Source organism: Camelus bactrianus, chromosome X, assembly GCF_048773025.1.
Source record: "Camelus bactrianus isolate YW-2024 breed Bactrian camel chromosome X, ASM4877302v1, whole genome shotgun sequence".
NCBI classification, from domain to species: domain Eukaryota; kingdom Metazoa; phylum Chordata; class Mammalia; order Artiodactyla; family Camelidae; genus Camelus; species Camelus bactrianus.
In genome coordinates this window covers 74,100,585-74,118,453 of record NC_133575.1, presented here as the reverse complement: position 1 = coordinate 74,118,453, position 17,869 = coordinate 74,100,585, and the positions used below count along the sequence as shown (strand labels likewise).

At 30.9% G+C, this 17,869-nt stretch overlaps 1 protein-coding gene across 4 annotated transcripts in view; it reads right to left on the bottom strand.

Annotated features, from left to right (window-relative positions):
- The window catches only part of PCDH11X (protocadherin 11 X-linked), a 594,276-nt gene that overhangs the window by 88,552 nt on the left and 487,855 nt on the right, over window positions 1-17,869 (bottom strand). Inside the window, exon 7 of one of the 4 annotated variants that reach the window (XM_010952652.3) lies at window positions 16,439-16,462. The exons of the other annotated variants lie outside the window; for them this stretch is intronic. Coding sequence (XP_010950954.1) covers window positions 16,439-16,462 — 24 coding nt within the window. The remainder of the gene's footprint in view (window positions 1-16,438; window positions 16,463-17,869) is intronic. 4 annotated transcript variants of the gene reach the window in all.

Here is a 17,869-nt window from a genome sequence, read left to right as displayed (position 1 = left end):
TTTTATGAATAAAGTAAATTGTACAATATACAACACTGAAATACATAATTTATATAAATTAAATGGAAAATCTATAAAACTTAAAGAAGACAGGACTTATTCAGAGTGTGTTATTGGCTCCCTTGAGTTTTGAGCCTTCATAAACTAACTATGGATCCAGATATTACAGTCTTAACAAACTACTTTTCTATTTATGTATTCTCATTCCTCCTTCAGTGCACCACTGTTCAAATGCACCATGATCAGTAAAAAGCAATATCTGCATCACATGTGAAATGGCTGAGAAAATTTTTTTCCTGTGCCAGGAGCACTCTTTTGGTCAAGTGGCACCACAGCCACACTCTCCACTGCAGGGATTATGTCTTTGAGGAATAATTTAAATGCCAAACTATTGAGAAAACATCATTTTTCCAGGAATCCTTCACTACCTCTGACTACAGTCTGGTTAAAGGCAATAAATTGTTTAGCTGTAAGGAATGTCAAACAAGCCATGTGCCACAATGGACAATTCTCTTTGTCTTTATGAAATTATGGTAATCCATGGGTCTGCGTTAATTTATAAATTCATTTAGTCATTTAAAAAATAGAATCTAGATTATCATACTGTCACACAAGAGGCAGAGAATTTAGTTTGAGTTTAGCTGTGTGTCATACGACTTCAGGGAATTTAATAAATACCCTAATTATCATTGAAGGGTAAAAAAAAATGACAATTAATTTACATGTTCCACGTCTTTCCTCCAAACACCCCATACACTAAGAAGTATCAAAGAATGAGATAAGAAAGGAAATATTGTTTAATGTTTAGTGTCAGATTCTTAATTCAGACACAATATAGCGTTCCCAGGGATGTTAAAATGCAAATGTTGCTGACTGACTCTTAAAGAGATATTCCTCTTTATAACTTACAATCAAGTTGAGACTATTTCTAAAGAGTCTACACACAAAAGCTTGAAGACTAAGAAAAACAAGTAAAGGTAGAATGTCCCTTTAATTTTAATAAAACATACGTGAATATGAGAGAGATACTGTAACCACAGATTTATATGTGTACATATATTAATTTCCATTAAGATTTTGCTTAGATTTTAAAATATGCAAATTAATCTTGCTTCATTAATTAAGTTAACAGAGAAGTTAATTTAGTTAAAGGTAAAGGCCACATTGTATCTAGGTATGAGGATAGAGGGTTCAAAACATATTTAACAGTTATAAGGTTCTTTGATAAACTCATTAAAAAGTATCTCTCTTGTTTTTTAACTTAAGGCGTATATGCCTGAAAATATTGACAACAATAAAAGAATAGAATTACACATACAGCTTTATTTTTGAAATTCATAAAAAATTTCATGGATTAATAAAAACAAGCAGCACCTTTTCTATTTATTTATATTTGGAATAAAAATAAAATAAAATGAATTTTGTCTAAAGGCTAAGCAGACTTCCAGTATAATTTGCATCCAGAGAAGTAATAATAATGGGAAAACAATAATACTGTTATTATATTAGCATAATATTGAACATCTACAATGTCCAAAGGACAGTGCTAACTGCTTTGTATGCATTAACTCATTAAATCCTCACCACAGTGTATGAGGTAGTTGCATATTGGTATTTATATTTTTACAAATGAGGACATTGTGACTTTAAGAGGATAAATGGGTCTTTGCTACGAAGACAGATTAGTGTTTATAATTCGAAATGCTAAAGCAAGGAAATATTTTTACAGCAAGTCAGATTGTAAATTGTGGAATGCATCATTTAAAATCCACCAGGATTTAACATCCTAAAAACCTGAATGAACCTGGAATGTCAAAGTCACCCCAATTTCCACAACAGATCTTGACTTTCTTGGATATATTTCACAGTTACTGAAACTCTGTTTAGACATCGTTTAAGCATGGTTACAGCATTAAAAGTTGTTTTTCAAAGAGTAATGTGTGGTGTGGTAGACAGAATTATGCCCCTTACCCTTAAGATGTCTAAATCCTAATCCTTGGAATCTTTACATACACTACATTATATGGCAAGGGAGAAGTAAGGTTGTGAGTGGAATTAAGATTGTTAATGAGCTGATCTTAAGGGAATTATCCTAGTGGACCCGAGGATGTCACAAGGGTCCTTAAATGGGTAAAAGGTAGGAAGAAAAGTCAAAACCAGAAAGATGACAAACTCAATCATCTTTTGCTGGTTTTAAAAATGGTAAGGGAGGGGGGAGGTATAGCTCAGCAGTAGAGTGCCTGCCTAGCATGCACGAGGTCCTGGGTTCAATACCCAGCACCGTACCTCCATTAAAATAAATAAATAAACCTAATTACACCCCCCAAAACAATAAAAATGCTTAAAAAAGAAAGTAATAGAAAAATGGTAAGGGGTCATGAGCCAAGAAATGCTGGTAGCCTTTCGAAACTGGAAAAAGGCAAGAAAATGGATTCTCCTCTAGAAGTTCCAGAAAGCTACACAGTCCCACCAATGCCTTGATTTTATCCAAGTGAGATGCATTTTGGACTTCTACCCTCTGGCACTGTAAAATAATAAACTGATTCTTTTTTAAGACACTAAGATTGTGGTCAATTGTTGCAGCATCTGTAAGAAACTAATACAAGTGGAAAGCTGCTCTCATCTGCCAATTATTGCTCTAGTAATCTTAGGCGCTATCCAAAATGTTGCTCACAAATATTCACTAGAAGCCTGTTAATAAATTGACTCTGAAAACAGAGAAGGTATGCAACTCTTGAAAAGATTAATAAAATTTACATTCATCTATCTGTGTGGATATCTGTATCATCTATATCCATATATCCAAGTCTATACCAAATATAATAGCCAAATAAATATTTAGGAATTAATTTGCAGTTATTAAGGCATAATTCCAAAACCGTTTCTACCAGTTTTCTACCTGTCTGCTTATTCAAAGCAAACATTAATAGGTTTGACATGCTCTTTTCTTTCAAACACCTAAAGGAAAAATGTTATCTGGTATGAATTATCTGGATTATTTGTGTGACTATTAAATTAAAGTTTAAAAGAAAAACTCTTAAAAATTAAATTAGAAAATGTAACCTAATTTCTCATTACCACTTGAATGGACAGCATTCTTGGAAACTTTAGTCCTATGAAAATTATGAGCCACTTAGATGATTAAATTCTTAATAACTGGCCAAATTTAATCAATTTAAAAATACTTAAAATGCCTATCCTTGTAGTATCTTGTATTTCAAGATTTTTATCTTCCTAAAAATCTAAATTTCATTATAGTGTTATTAATAAATTGTTTCATGCGGAAAATTTCTAAAAGTATCTGAAACTGTATTAAAGATCTATCATTTCCATAATCTTTAAAGCTTGTTTGATTATTAATAGAAGCCTGATACAGTAGAAGATCTATATTTACAAAGAAAAGCAGCCTTATAAAATTTTCTCTGGTGGACATGAGTCTTTTTTATGTTATTGAAATAGCAGAGGTAAAGAATGTGATTAACTATCCAAATGAAATCAAACTACCCTACATGAATTAGGTATTCTTTATGTCTTAAATATGCAAATTAAAGTTTTATTTTAAAAAATTAAGGATTTCTTTTAAGACATTAAAGTATTGTTAGTTGAAGTAGAAATTAATGATAAATTTTTTGTAATAAAAATTCAATATAAGGTTTATTTTGTAGCAAAAAAAACCCAAAGTGAAACTACTTTGGTTCCAGTTCTGTTGATTTTGTTTGTTTTATACACAATTTTCAGACTAATATACACTGTATGAGAATGACATCAAGATTTCTCATAATCCCTACCCTGTCATTATTGCATTTTATTTTATTTGTGAGAAACTTACCATAATGAAATGTATGAATTTATGCTTGAATTCACCTTTTATTTAGAAAAATTGTTATTTTCAATGATCATGACACATCTATCAGCTTTGAATATCAGAAGAAAAACCTCTCAATAAACTGACTTCAATCTATAAAATTGACATTAAACATGAATTTTTCTTTTTTAAATATAAGTAATGCCAAAATTATTTAAAATTGAATTTTTTCTTGTGTAAATAACCTCAAAATGTATACAATTTCAAGGAATATTGGAAAAAACAGAGCAGCTGTTATCGATTTAACTTTGCCATTTCTGTCAATGATCCTTAACTTATTTTTCTCTGTTGCCTTCTGAAAAAATTTTATATATTCTATAACTTCAGTAAGTTATAGAAGTTCTCTGATGTTAATTTTACACACATGCTCACATTTTTGATACAATTTGTACTTTTTATTCTATGCTGCTGTAAGGAATCCACATTAATTGGTACCATAAAACATGAATATTTGTTCAACCATAGATCTCAGTTCATTATAAATAATTTTCCTCTGATATGCTATATTGTTATATTCAACCACTACAAATATGAAAATTAATTAATCCAGTAAATAATTATTTATGAGTAGTTAAAGAATCTATATGAAGTCATTAATACATAATTGAGTAATCAGTATTAATTCATTATGTGTCAGACGCTATTCTAGGCATTAGATATATATCAGTGAGTATGCTACAAAGGGTAATCTTAGCTAATAAAATATTAGAATTTATTAAACATAACATAAACATAGTCCAATTGTTTTATTTCCCCATTTCACAATTTAAATTGTGGAAAATTATTTACAGAGTATTTAGCACCTGATATACCTTCATATATTTTGTTGAAAGTTAAATTTTGTATTGTTGTTATACTTCACAAGATACAAGATTTTTAAGTACTGAGATAGATTTATAATTAAATTTTGATGGTAAAAAGAATGGGATTTGAAGGTGGAAGAATCAAAAAACTTAAAAATAGATCAAATAAGATTGTGAGCAGAACTAAAAAAAGAATGAAGAAAAATGAACAGAGCCTCAGAGACCTGTGTGACAACATCAGATGGACCAATATATTCATAATGGGAATCCAAGTAGTAGAGAAAAAAGGGAAAGGGAAAGAAAGAATATTTGAAGAAGTAATCACCAAAACCACCCCGAAATTGGTAAAATACATTAACATACATATCTGAGAAGTTCAATGAACTCCAATGAACACCTAGACACAACACAGTCAAACTCTTCAAAGACAAAGAGGGAATCTTGAAAGTACCAAGAGAGACATGACTCATTCTGTACAAATAATCCTTAATAAGATTAATAGCTGATTTCCCATCAGAAACCAGAATACCAGAAGGCAGTAGGATGACATATTCAAGGTGCTGAAAGGAAAATACTTCAACCAAGAATTCTTTGTTCTGTAAAACTATCCTTCAACAATGAACAAGAAATTAAGGCTTTCCCAGATTTTTTTTAAACATGAGAGAGATTCCATTGCTAGAACCTTACTCTACAAGAAATAATAAAGGGAGGCCTTCAGATTGAAATGAAAGGACACTAGAGAGTATCTCAAATACTGGTAAAATAAATGCATAGTTAAAGATAAAAGATAATATAATTTATTTTTCATTTGTAACTTTTTCTCCCCTCTAATTTTAAAAGAAAATTGTATAAAGTGATAACTATAGATCTTCGACTGACATACAATGTATAAAGATAATTTATATAACAATAACAGCACAATGGAGGGGAGAGAGAATGAAGCTATATAGAAGCAAAGTTTTGCATACTATTAAAATTAGGTTTGTATTCATCAGAACTAGATTGTTATAAGTTACATTGTTCATTGTAATCCTTAGGGTAATCACTAAGAAAATAATTCACAAATATAATAAAAGTAATGATATTTTTAAAAATAGTCACTTAACAAAAAAGAGGATAGCAATGGAGGAAGAAAAAATACATAATACATATAGAAAACAAATAGTAAAATGAACAATGCGAGTCCTAATTTAGTAATTTTCTTAAATGTAAACAGATTAAACACTTTAATTGAAAGGTATAGACTGACAGAATAAACTGAAAAATTATCCAACTATGTGCTGTCTATAAGAGAAATACTTTGGATTGAAAAGTCAAATACGTTGAAAATAAAATGATGGAAAAATAGATACCATACAAACAGTAATCAAAAGAGGGGTGGAGTAATCATACTAACATGAGACAAAAGACACAGTAAAACAAAAAATGTTACTAAAGACAAGGATATTAGGTAAGAAAAAGAGAAAAAAGACATCCATATTGGAAGAGAAGAAGTAAAAGTATCTCTATTCACAGATTAGATAATGTTGTATACAGAAAATCCAAAGAAATACACATAAATACTATTAGAGTTAACAAACTGTTTAGCAAGGTTGTGGGTTACAAGATCAGAATAGAAAAATCCATTTTTTTATACACTAGCCATGAACAATTTGAAAATGAAATTAAAAAAACAATTCTATTCACATTAAAAAATAAAATACCTAGGAATATATTTAACAAAAGAAGTGTAAAACTTGTACACTAAAACTATAAAACATCAAAAAATTAAAGAAAATTTACAGAAATGTAAAGATATTTGTGACCATGGATTATAAAACTTTATATTATCAAAATGGCAATACTTCCTAAATTTGTCTACATATGCAACAAAATTTTTTATTAAAATCTGAGCTGATTCTTTTAAGAAACTGACTTGCTGATTCTAAAGTTCTTATGGAAATTCAAGAGATCCAGATTAGCTAAAACAATCTTGAGAAGGAGGAACAAATTTGGAGGGATGCTTTGTGATTCCAAAACTTACTGCAAAATTACAATAACCAAGACTTTGTGGTACAATCATATACCACAGATTTTTTTCCCCTCAGTTTTGCCAGGAGCACCAAGACAGTTTAATGGAGAAGAAACTGTCTTTTCAACAAATGCTGCTGGAAAAATTAGATTTTACACATATAAAAAGATGAAGTTGGATCCTTACCTCACACCATATACAAACATTAAATCAAAATGAATCAAAGACCTAAATGTAAGAACTAAAACTAAAATTTTTCAAAGAAAACATGGGTGCAAATCTTTTTTTTCAGGTGCAAATCTTGAATACCTTGTGATAGACACTGAATTCTTGATATAAAACCTAAAGCATAAACAGCTCAATTAAATATTGATGAATAAGACTTCATCAAAATAAAAACTTTTGTACTTCAAAGGACACTATCAAGAAAATGAAAAGACAACCTATAGAATGAGTAGAATTATTTACAGAGCATATATCTTATATGTAACTAGCATCCAGAATTTATAAAGAACACTTACAACTCAATAATAAGAAAAAAATTAACTCAAAAGAAAAATGAACAAATTATTCAAATAAACTTTTCTTCAAAGAAAATACACAAATGGCCAATAAACACATGTAAAGCTTCTGAGCATCATTAATCATTAGGGAAATGTAAATCAATGCCAAAGTCAGATAATACTTCCAACCCACTACTATAGTTATGATTAAAAAGGCAGATATTGACAAATGTTGGTGAGGATTTGGAGAAAGTGGAACCCCCTACGCAGTGCCAATGGGAATGTTAAATGGTGCAGTCACTTTGGAAAACAGTTTGGCAGTTCCTTAAAATATTAAACATAATGTTACTATATGGCTCAGCAATTCTACCCTTTTAAATATACACTGAAGAGAATTGAAAACATATGTCCACACAAACACTTGTACACAAATGTTCATAGCAGCATTATTCATAGTAGCTGAAAGATGGAAACACCCACTTTTCTATCAACTGATGAATGGATAAACAAAATATGTGTATCATACAATGATATATTACTCAGCCATACAAAGGAATGAAGTACTGATATATACTATAGTATGGATGTATCTTGAAAACAGTACACAATGAAAAGGAAGTCAGACATAATATGCCACATAGTATAGGATTCTATTTTATGAAATTTCCTATACAGGCAAATCCATAGAGTTAGAATAGAAGTGAGAGTATTGATTTCCAGAACGGGGATATGGGGATTGGGGTGTGACTGCTAACGGTTATGTGGGGTTTTGTGGGTGATGAAAATGTTCTGGAATTCAATAGTGGTGAAGGTTGCATACATTTATGAATATATTAGAAACAACTGAATTGTATATTCTAAAAGGGTGAATTGTGTATTATGTGAATTGTATCTCAACAAAAACACTAAACCAACATATTATAGTTCTGCTATATTAGCTTTCAAAAAGAAAACATTTATAATAGTTGTATTCAAGGGAAAATTGAAAAGTTGAAGAAACTGCAATGCACACTATAAGTAAATTCCATGACAATGCAATAAATCCTTTAAAATTAAGATGTGTTAATTAATTACTCAAAAAGGTTTTACAATTTCCAGTAGAGAGTCTTTTCAAGAAAGTAAAAATTAATTGGGTGATGTTTGTTAAGAGAATTCTAAAAGTAAGCAAATATGCATGGTATAATGCTGATTTTGAATTTCCATTAGACTGAAAATAAGAATTAATATTATAATATTATCTTAGATAAAATGGAAATTCAGATTTCTTGCTTGGAAACTTAAATGAACATATGGAATAAGCAAAATCTTGGTAGCATTTTCCTTTCATAACAATGCTGTTTTTGTGAGCACCAAGTAATTATAATAAAATATTAAGTTTAGGGATGTCATAACACTAACCTCAAAAATAAATTAAATTAGGCAGCACAATTACTGATGATCTGATAACTAAGGAAAGTGAATGCTTTTACACTTGACCAATTAGATTATGAAGTTAAGTATTTCTATTATCTGACTCAATCGATCCTGATAGCTTTAGCATCTTGAAAAACACAGAATATACAAAAGTATGTATGATTTAAAAGATGTTTTATATATAGTTTTCAGGAAAATTCCAATATCATTTTTTCATGATGAGGCTACTCATATACCATTTTGATTTTTAAACTGAAATAGAACCTTATAGCAGGCATGCAAGAGTACATTCTCAAAGTGATCCACTGAGGCCGACTTTGGCTTGTAATGCTTGTCTCTGAATATTTTGAGAAAATGTGGAAAATTGTTTATAGTTTTTTTTCTAGAAATCCCACTGAAAATTCATCTCTGTGTCATCCTAAAGCAAAGTTATAGCATATCAAATCTCCCTACATAGAATACCATGGAACATTAATATTAAAAATCTCAATTTCATCTATTTATGAATAAATAACTCCACCTCTACCTCTAGCTAACTTCCATCTGTAACTATACTGTAACCCAGCAGGACCCTGTGGGGTCCTCCCAGGACAGACACTTCCCCCATATCTTCTGCTGCAGTTCTTCCTTAGGGCACTCACCCTCCCCATTAAGCATCCTTTATTCCAGGCCAGAAGTGTCTGGAGATATGATTGGTTAATTCTTGGTACGGAAGACAAACACCAGACCAAGGATCACTGGAGGAGGAGGACATGGTTTGATAATCACAGAAACAGGAGGCCCCATCACTAAGTTTTCTTGACAACAATGCAATTGTGTCAGGGTAGAAAGAATGCAGCCCCAAGATGTTTATCAGAAGCTTTGTTCCTTGGACTCTCACTATAAAACTCCCTGCTATCCCTTCCCAAATTGGTGCTTGCAGTCTTGAGGCATTTGCCAGGCAAAGGGGGCTACAGCAGGCTAAGAAATAAAGCTGTTTTTTCTGCCACACCCAAAATTCTATCTCCAGATTTCATTTTGGTGTCTAGGCACAGAGGCTGGGATTCTGCAACAATACTACTAATTTTCTCCCCTCTAATCCCTTGCTTATTGGAGAGAGATTAGAGCATAAAGGAAGAGAATTAGTATAGTGCCTGGCATATACCAGGTACTCAACAGATTATTGAATTAAAGGAAGCAAAGGGAAACAGAGCTGTCAAGAGGTCTGGGAAAGGGAGGGATGGGAGGAAAAGTCAGGAATGTGTAAGGCTTTTAGGAAAGTCTTTGCTCTCAAGGTAAATTAGCATTAAACGAACAATAATAGTGCTATGTCTACAAATATAAGCCAGTTTGATGAAATATTGTTAGAAGAAATCATGCAACCATCTATTTAAAAATAACCCGTTGTTTGACAGTGACAGCCTTCATCTGTTGCTGCTTTGAAATGTGAACAATGAGTAATGTTTTACACCTGCTCATTAAAGGTTGATTATCATTATCATCAAAATCAATATTTAAAAAAGAGAATAGCTATTACTTAATGCCATACATCCTGCCTTCTACAATCAACCTTTCTTTCGAGAGCTATGTCTAAATTAATGATGACAGAATCACTCTAGAATTGAAACTTTTGGGAAAACTAACCAGAAGTAACAGTACTTTCCAGAGTGCACTATGAGAACTAATTTCAGTATTTCAATTCAAATTAATATTTTTATTTGTAATGTTTGGAACTAGTTTTGCCACAAATTATGCAGATATTGAGGAGTTAAAATTAAAAATTAAATTGAGGCTTCTTTCTTTGATTTATTTTCACATATTTTCCTCTCAATTGTATGGACCAAGGTTTATAGTCATACCTTTGATCTACTATAGTTTTCTTGGATCTGTATTTTGGAGTTAGGATCATTTGTCAAATACTTTGTCAAATTTCCCAGCACAATTTGTTTAATAATTCATACCTTCATCTCTGGTTTTGATTATTTTTATATCATATATTAATTTCAGATATGAATTATAGTCTGCTTCAGTACCATTTTACCACATCGACCTATCAGTTTCTCCACACCTACCATCTTGGTTTTTTGTTAAAGCTTTATGTGTTGACATTGGCTGACAACAATCTTTCCCCTCTTTTTGTTATTTTTCAAAACGTTCTCATTCTTTGCATTTTAAATACATTACAAAAAGCTTAAGAAGGCCAGAGTCAATATATTTGGAAAATATTTAACGTGAGTTCTCTAAAATCCCCTATTTCTTCCCTCTTATCTTCTAGGATATTATTACACTTGGAGAACAGCAACAAATGAAGGCAGCAAAGAAAATGTGATTCTGTTAATCTGGTGTAAATTCAAGCTATGTGAAAAATTCAAAAGTCAGTTTCTCCAAAATAAAAACTATTAAAATTTTATAAATTGCACTTGAATTCTGAATAATAAATAAATACTGCATTCCAAATATTTATCCATAAGCAATGATATAATTAGATTTGATGCAGTCAAGAATATAAAGTATTTATCAATTTACTCGAAAGTTGTCCTATTAAATGAGCATTGCATCTCATCACTTTGTATGGTGTTTTTTGTTTTTATTTTGATGATATTTTGAACCACTAATAAGTGATTATCAAGTGAAGAAATCAATGCTTTAAATCGTCTCTGACACACAGCACTATTTAGAATCATATTCATATCTGGTAAGTCTAGGAAATACACCCCCAAGCATGAGCACCATGAATACCACATATAGACATCTGTTATATAAATCTTTTAGATTTGTTTAAAATATTGCAGGCTCTTATTTAATAGTTTTGGAAATTCACATCCTTACATTCACATTAATATGGTAAATTACATTACTAATCTTTTAAAATTGAAGTCCCACATTTTATATGAACTAGAAGATAGAAACTTTGCAGCCTTCTGGCTCCAGTTCCAGTAGTGATACCTATAAAACCCTAGACAATACACGTTCTAAAATCATCCATGCCTGTGTAGCCTCGAGATTAACAAGCACCAATCAGCGTTCTCTACTGAGGGAGCCTCTTGAGAACTACTTAAGAATTTGAAGGAGAGCAAATTGCAGTGAATTGTGCTTCTTAAGAGCCTCAAACATAGGGCACAAAGTCTGCAAGGGAAAGTGTTGACTTTGATCTCTACAGCCCTTTGCTGCTTCACATTCGACATTTTTTCATCCGCCATGGCAGCAAAAATCAACAAGAGTACCTTTCCCAAATGTTTTCTTTTTCCTTTGAACTTTGGCCAGCCAGGGGGAAAATGTTCTCAGAGGAGCAAGCATAAATTCAAGGGCTTCAAGGGCTTTTTGTTTGTTTGTTTTCCTTCAAGGTATAATATCAAACCAATGTATATTAAGGCCTCTTTTTCCACTGCAGCCCTATCCCAAATCCTTAGTCCTTGAGGAGGATCTGAAGCTGTGTTGATATATTAGCCACTAGCCACAGCTATTGAGCACTTGAAATGTGGCCAATACTTTGAATTGAGATGCGCTGTGTGTAAAATGCATGCCAGATTTCAAGACTTACTATAAAAAGAAATATAAAATATCTCGCTCATAATTTTTATATTGATTACATGTTGAAATCATGATACCTTGCAGGTATTGGGTTAAATAAAATGTTAATAAAATTAATTTCACTCATTGGCTTTTTTTTTCTCTTTAAAATGTGGCCCTAGACCATTTAAAATTACACATGTATCTCATTATATTTCCATTTGACAGTGTTGATCAAAATCAATTATAATAAATCACTTGAAATTCAAGACTCCTGGGCTATATTCTCAGACTGACAATTTACCAAATGAGAAAGTTGTCTTTTCAACAATCAATTTTTGTGTGTGTCCTAGGAAAAAATACTCATTTGTAAAGTATATTTCAACCAAAACTTCTGCCTCATAGTAGACTCAGCTTTTGATATGGCATCTGTAAATGAAAGTAAAGAAATGTAATATTTTATTGTTTTGCTGTGTCAGCCAAACAGAATCGGTTTCAAGACAATGTAGGAGAAGAATGATGTATATGAAAATTATGTTTTGTGAAATGAGGGTTACTACTCTGATTAGCTGTAGTAGAAATAATGTTTATGACCCATTTAAATGTTCGAACCATGTTTTGCTAACAAGCCACTGACTAATATGCCACTTAGCAATACCTTTTATTATCTCCACATAGATTTTAATAAAGACAATGGTATAAACCCAGAACATACCTCCCCCTCTCAAAAAAAGGCAACGTAAATAAATAAATATTTTAAAAAACAGAATGTGAAGTTAAAAGAATGTATTTTCTATTTACAAATCATATACTGTTTCAAAGCTATGCCAAGAGTTTTTATCAGAATGATAACACTGCAGTACCTCACCCATTTTCTAACTTTAATAACACTGTGTAGCCTCAAAAAGATACTAATTTTTCTTCCCTAGTCTACTTTTGTATGATAAATTGTATCATATCTGTTTCTTTTTTTTTCATTATAAAAACATTAAAAAGCAATAGAATTTTATCATATGGTATTTTTTTTCTAGTTCTATATGTCAATGTATAATCTACAATATGGTGGAATGAACTAGTTATATATTATCTAAAGAAGGCAATTTTAGATGGTAAAATACACAAATGCTTCATAAAGTGTAATTCCTTCCACAAAAGTTCTATGACATTCTAGAGTCTACTATTAATAATCTAAAACAAAGCTTACAAAACTGCATGTTGATTTAGTCCTTTGGTCTGAGAATTTAGAAAGATACTAAATTAGCATGGAGTGATTAATATTATGGCCTGTGCTATACATTTTTCATTTGGAAACTTACACATGCATTTTCATTAAATTCTTGGCCATGAAAAAAAAAAGACATTACTTTTCTTACTAATTGACATATGGAAAACTCTGTATCTATCATGCATAAGGATGAATTATATTTTATGTTCACAAACTCTTATTAACTAAGTAGTCAAATGAAGATAGGTGAGGTGATTCATTTGGCTGAGAGATCATTTTCCCAGTCTCTTCTAGAACCTTCCATCACAAGCTGCTTTCCCCTCACACTCTCATCCCCAAACAGCTTCTCCTGCCTCAAATTCAACATTTCAAGTCTACAGTAAGAAACTCCTAAATTACAGCTCACCATTGAGTACTAACAATAAGTATGGAAACCTAGCTCAAGAACAGATTCCTAAGAGCTATCTGACAGAAGAGTAAAGGTTTTATAATAAAACACTGTAAAGATATGCCAACAATCACCTTGGATAACTGAGCGTTGCTATGGACAACAAATGACTGGAGGTAGACAAACCAGTTGACATTCTGTTGTTCAAATCCTACACCTCAATGAAAACAGAAAATGTAATTGATATATTAGAGCTGAAACCCTCACTCTCACATTAAAACATGTCCGCAGAAAAGGAAAGTATACTTACAAACAAATTCAATGAAAGATATTCATTTCTAAATGTTTATTAATGTGTATCTTCCTCAGGAAGAGGTACAAAAGAATTTGCTCTGAAAGAATTGACAAGTATATATTTGCAATTTCTTCCTTGGGGACAAGTAAAGCACACCAGGATTAGAAGTAATTCTCTTACTATTAAGGATTTGTATGTATTTATCTAATTTAGTATGAGGGGAACAGCCTACATACTTTTGTATTTAAGAAAAAACTCAATGTCATCCTGGGAATCAGTCAGCCTTAAATGGAAAAGTTAACATGAATGAACTAAACTTAGTTTTAGAAATTTATGATTAGAGTCACAGAGGGCATTTTCCTCTTACATACTAACATTTAATTGCATAAAATATGCCTAAGAAATTGTATTATGTGAGTTAAATAATAGCAAGTCTACTCAAATGAGCTGATGATGGAAAGTGGATATACAAAACATGGTATGAAAATTATCATGAAATATAACCACAAAAGGTACTACAGTGTTTCAACTTGGAGTCAGAGTCCAGTTGCATTATGAATATACTAAATAACTATCTTTCAATTAGAGCAAAATTTGAAATATGAGGTTAATTGTGATGATCATTATTTATTGTTATACTAATGAAGGTTCAAAAATCTAAGTAATAGTAATGTCTTATACAAGTATAGTGCTTTAAAAATTATCAAATGAATTTCTATATTATTTAATCTTTCTTTCCCTCAGTTTCTACTTCTGCAAAAAATGGATAAAATAATAAAACTTACACATAGATGTGTTCTAAGTATTAAAATTAAAACATTTGTAGAGTATTAGAAACAGTGTATAGAACAAAGTTACACACTCAAATACTGTTTCTGTTTTTTTTATTTGTTTGTTATTATTATTCTCATTCTTTTTCTTATTATATTGTCATGTTTCAGCAGCATGACTTCTCTGTGAGGCGTAAGCATAACTACAATTACTACAATTTTTTAAATAAGGAAAAGAAGAAAATGAAGACTCCGAGTTTAAATGAGTTCGCCAAACATACACATCTAGTCAGGTGTAGAACTGTCATTAGAATTCCAGATGTCCTGAATCACATTCAAATGCTCTTTCCATTATAGCCCTGAATAGTTATGATCAAAACTCCTTAACTTTGCATCACAACTACAAAAACATCTCCATGACTGTTACACAACTGTAGTTCCTGAGCAATACCTATCAGTGGACACTTAAAAACTAGTAAGAAGGGGAGAGAAAAAATGAAAAGCACATGCAGTGCAGCCACTTTCAACTGAATAACCCATGTAAACATTGAATACTCAAGACTTTCATGGAGAATCAAATATTTAGCTTGAAATTTCACTTGTTAGATGATAGTAAAAAATTTATCATGGCTGGTAGAACTAATTATATAAAATCACAGAAGAACTACTCCAATGCAATATAAAAGGCCAAAGCAACATTTAAAATACCCAAAAATAATAAAGCATGCTGTTAGTATTCATGACATGTCAAAATTAAAGATTAAAGGGGAGGCTCTCAACATAACAATTTAGATTTTTATGACTGATTTCAGAAAGATTTATTCTTTGAGTGCTCTTTATACTTAGTCACAATATCAGGGGACTATAAATTACATTTTAAAATGAAGTGTATGGAGTGAAATGAATTGTTGTCTTAAATAGCAATGGAAAAATATGATAGATCCATCCCAAAGTATGAAGCAGACAATAAAGAAATAGGTGCATATACATAGAGAGTAAACATATATTTGGAAAGTTCAAAATAACCTGCAGCATTTAAAAAATTTATCAGCACAAAAAAATTATATACATTTTAACTGATTGCTTAAACTCCATATGTATAGAAATTTGTTTTCTATGGATTGTATCTTAGTATAGATTCACATGTAATCTATGTATTTTACTTTAGCAAAGAAAATGCATATTATTTGCAAGTTCACAAGGAATATAAACTTGAATATTTTCTTAGGCATGTATGTAGCATACACAGTTTACAGATCAGTTTTGGATAAAAAACATACAAAAGTAGCATTATATCTTTATGTGCATCCTCAGACAATATCCTGAATATGCTTACACTGTCAGAGGAGAAAAATGAATAATTCAATTCACGGGTAATTTGAAAGTAACTACCATAAGTCAAAAAATGACTGTAAGGTCATGTTAACTTTGCTACCTAAAGAATGATTACATATAACTTGGAAAAAGCCTCCAGTTATATAAGATATCTAACTGACTAAATGCTTTTCCTAGATATCAGTTCATTTTAAATATACTAAAAATGTGTTTGAAGCAAACAGTTGAAATTGCAATGTTTTATGAGAAATGAAAAGGCCAAAACTTCTTAAACCAAACACAAATTCATTTTCAAATGAAACATGCACCATGGTTATGGTTTGTGTTGATTTCTACTGTACCTTTCTTTAGTCCAGGAATGAAAGCTAAAAAGAGAGTTTAACAAAGTTAAATATAATAAACATTTTCCCTTATCCCCAACACATTATATTAATTTCATTCAATAAATGTAAATTGTTAACATATTGCAATATATTTTCATCTTCATTTTGTAGAGAATGTGATGGCTGAGACAGATAAGCTAGAATATTGGTAGACCATAAAAATCTGTCTCCAGTAGCATGTTTTTATAAAATCAGACTAAGCCTGTTCTATATGCTGGCCTCTTGTGAAGTAATGATTGATCCTTCCCCTAAAGGCAATATATTGTTGAACTCAACTTTTTCCAAGAACTCAGTAGATATTCTAGCTTCATTACCTATGATAACAAAGTACAGTTCTCTATTAAAATTTCACTTCTTCTCGTGGAACTTCCTACAGGAAATGTAGTATAAGGAAAAACATTGTTTTTGACTTAATAGGTTGCTTTTCCTCCAAATCTGATGTGGAAAAAGTAGTGGGAAAAATCAAACATTAACAAACACTAACACGAGGATGGCCCAATAGGAATATTCTTATCTTGGTTAAGACTTTTTTTTCCTATAATACAGCTATTTTCACAACCATAATTTCATTTATTTCTCACAATTAGAAATGGAGGATTCAAGATCATTATAGTTATTATCCAGATAAATAAATTCTGGCATTGCATTATTAAGTGACTTCCTTCAGAACACTATGAGATCATGCTTGACCTAAGACAAATAGCAAAGTCAATTTTTAAACAAAATAATTATATATTTATAAACGCTTGGATATTTGTAAAATTGTAAAGCCAACAATAAACATGATTTTATGATATATTTAATAACATGCACATAAGGATAAAAACTTTAAAGATAAACATTTTGAACTTGTTTAAAAATCAATTTAGAATAAAATCAGAATATTATAAAACCAAAGCACATGAAATGCTTAGAGAGAAGGAATAGGTCAGAGACAGACAGAAAAACGGAGGTGAAAGTAAGTTTCTATGCAATGATATGGATTAATGAGAGAGCATTGCACAACATTTTAAGTGTCATTGACAGATACATGGCACATTTATTTTTCATCATAAGATGTTTCATCTATAACCAATATAATTTAATGGTAATACAAGCTGAAGCATAAAAGGAAAAAAAAAACCAGTGTTTTCAAAAGACAGTTGAGGTAGGATTGATCTTCTAAATTAAATTCCTCAACCCCCTACCATTCAAATAATGATTCTATTTCAATGATAAGTGTCTTTCTCACACACACACAACATACAGATTCACGAAATATTTTAATTTATTGTTAGAATTAATACTCAATTCCTGTAGTACTTAAATGTAGAGTTCTCAATATACTGGAGTGAAAAGGAAAGGCTGCTTTAGGCAGAGAAGTAATAAAGTGCTTGCTTTCATTTTTAA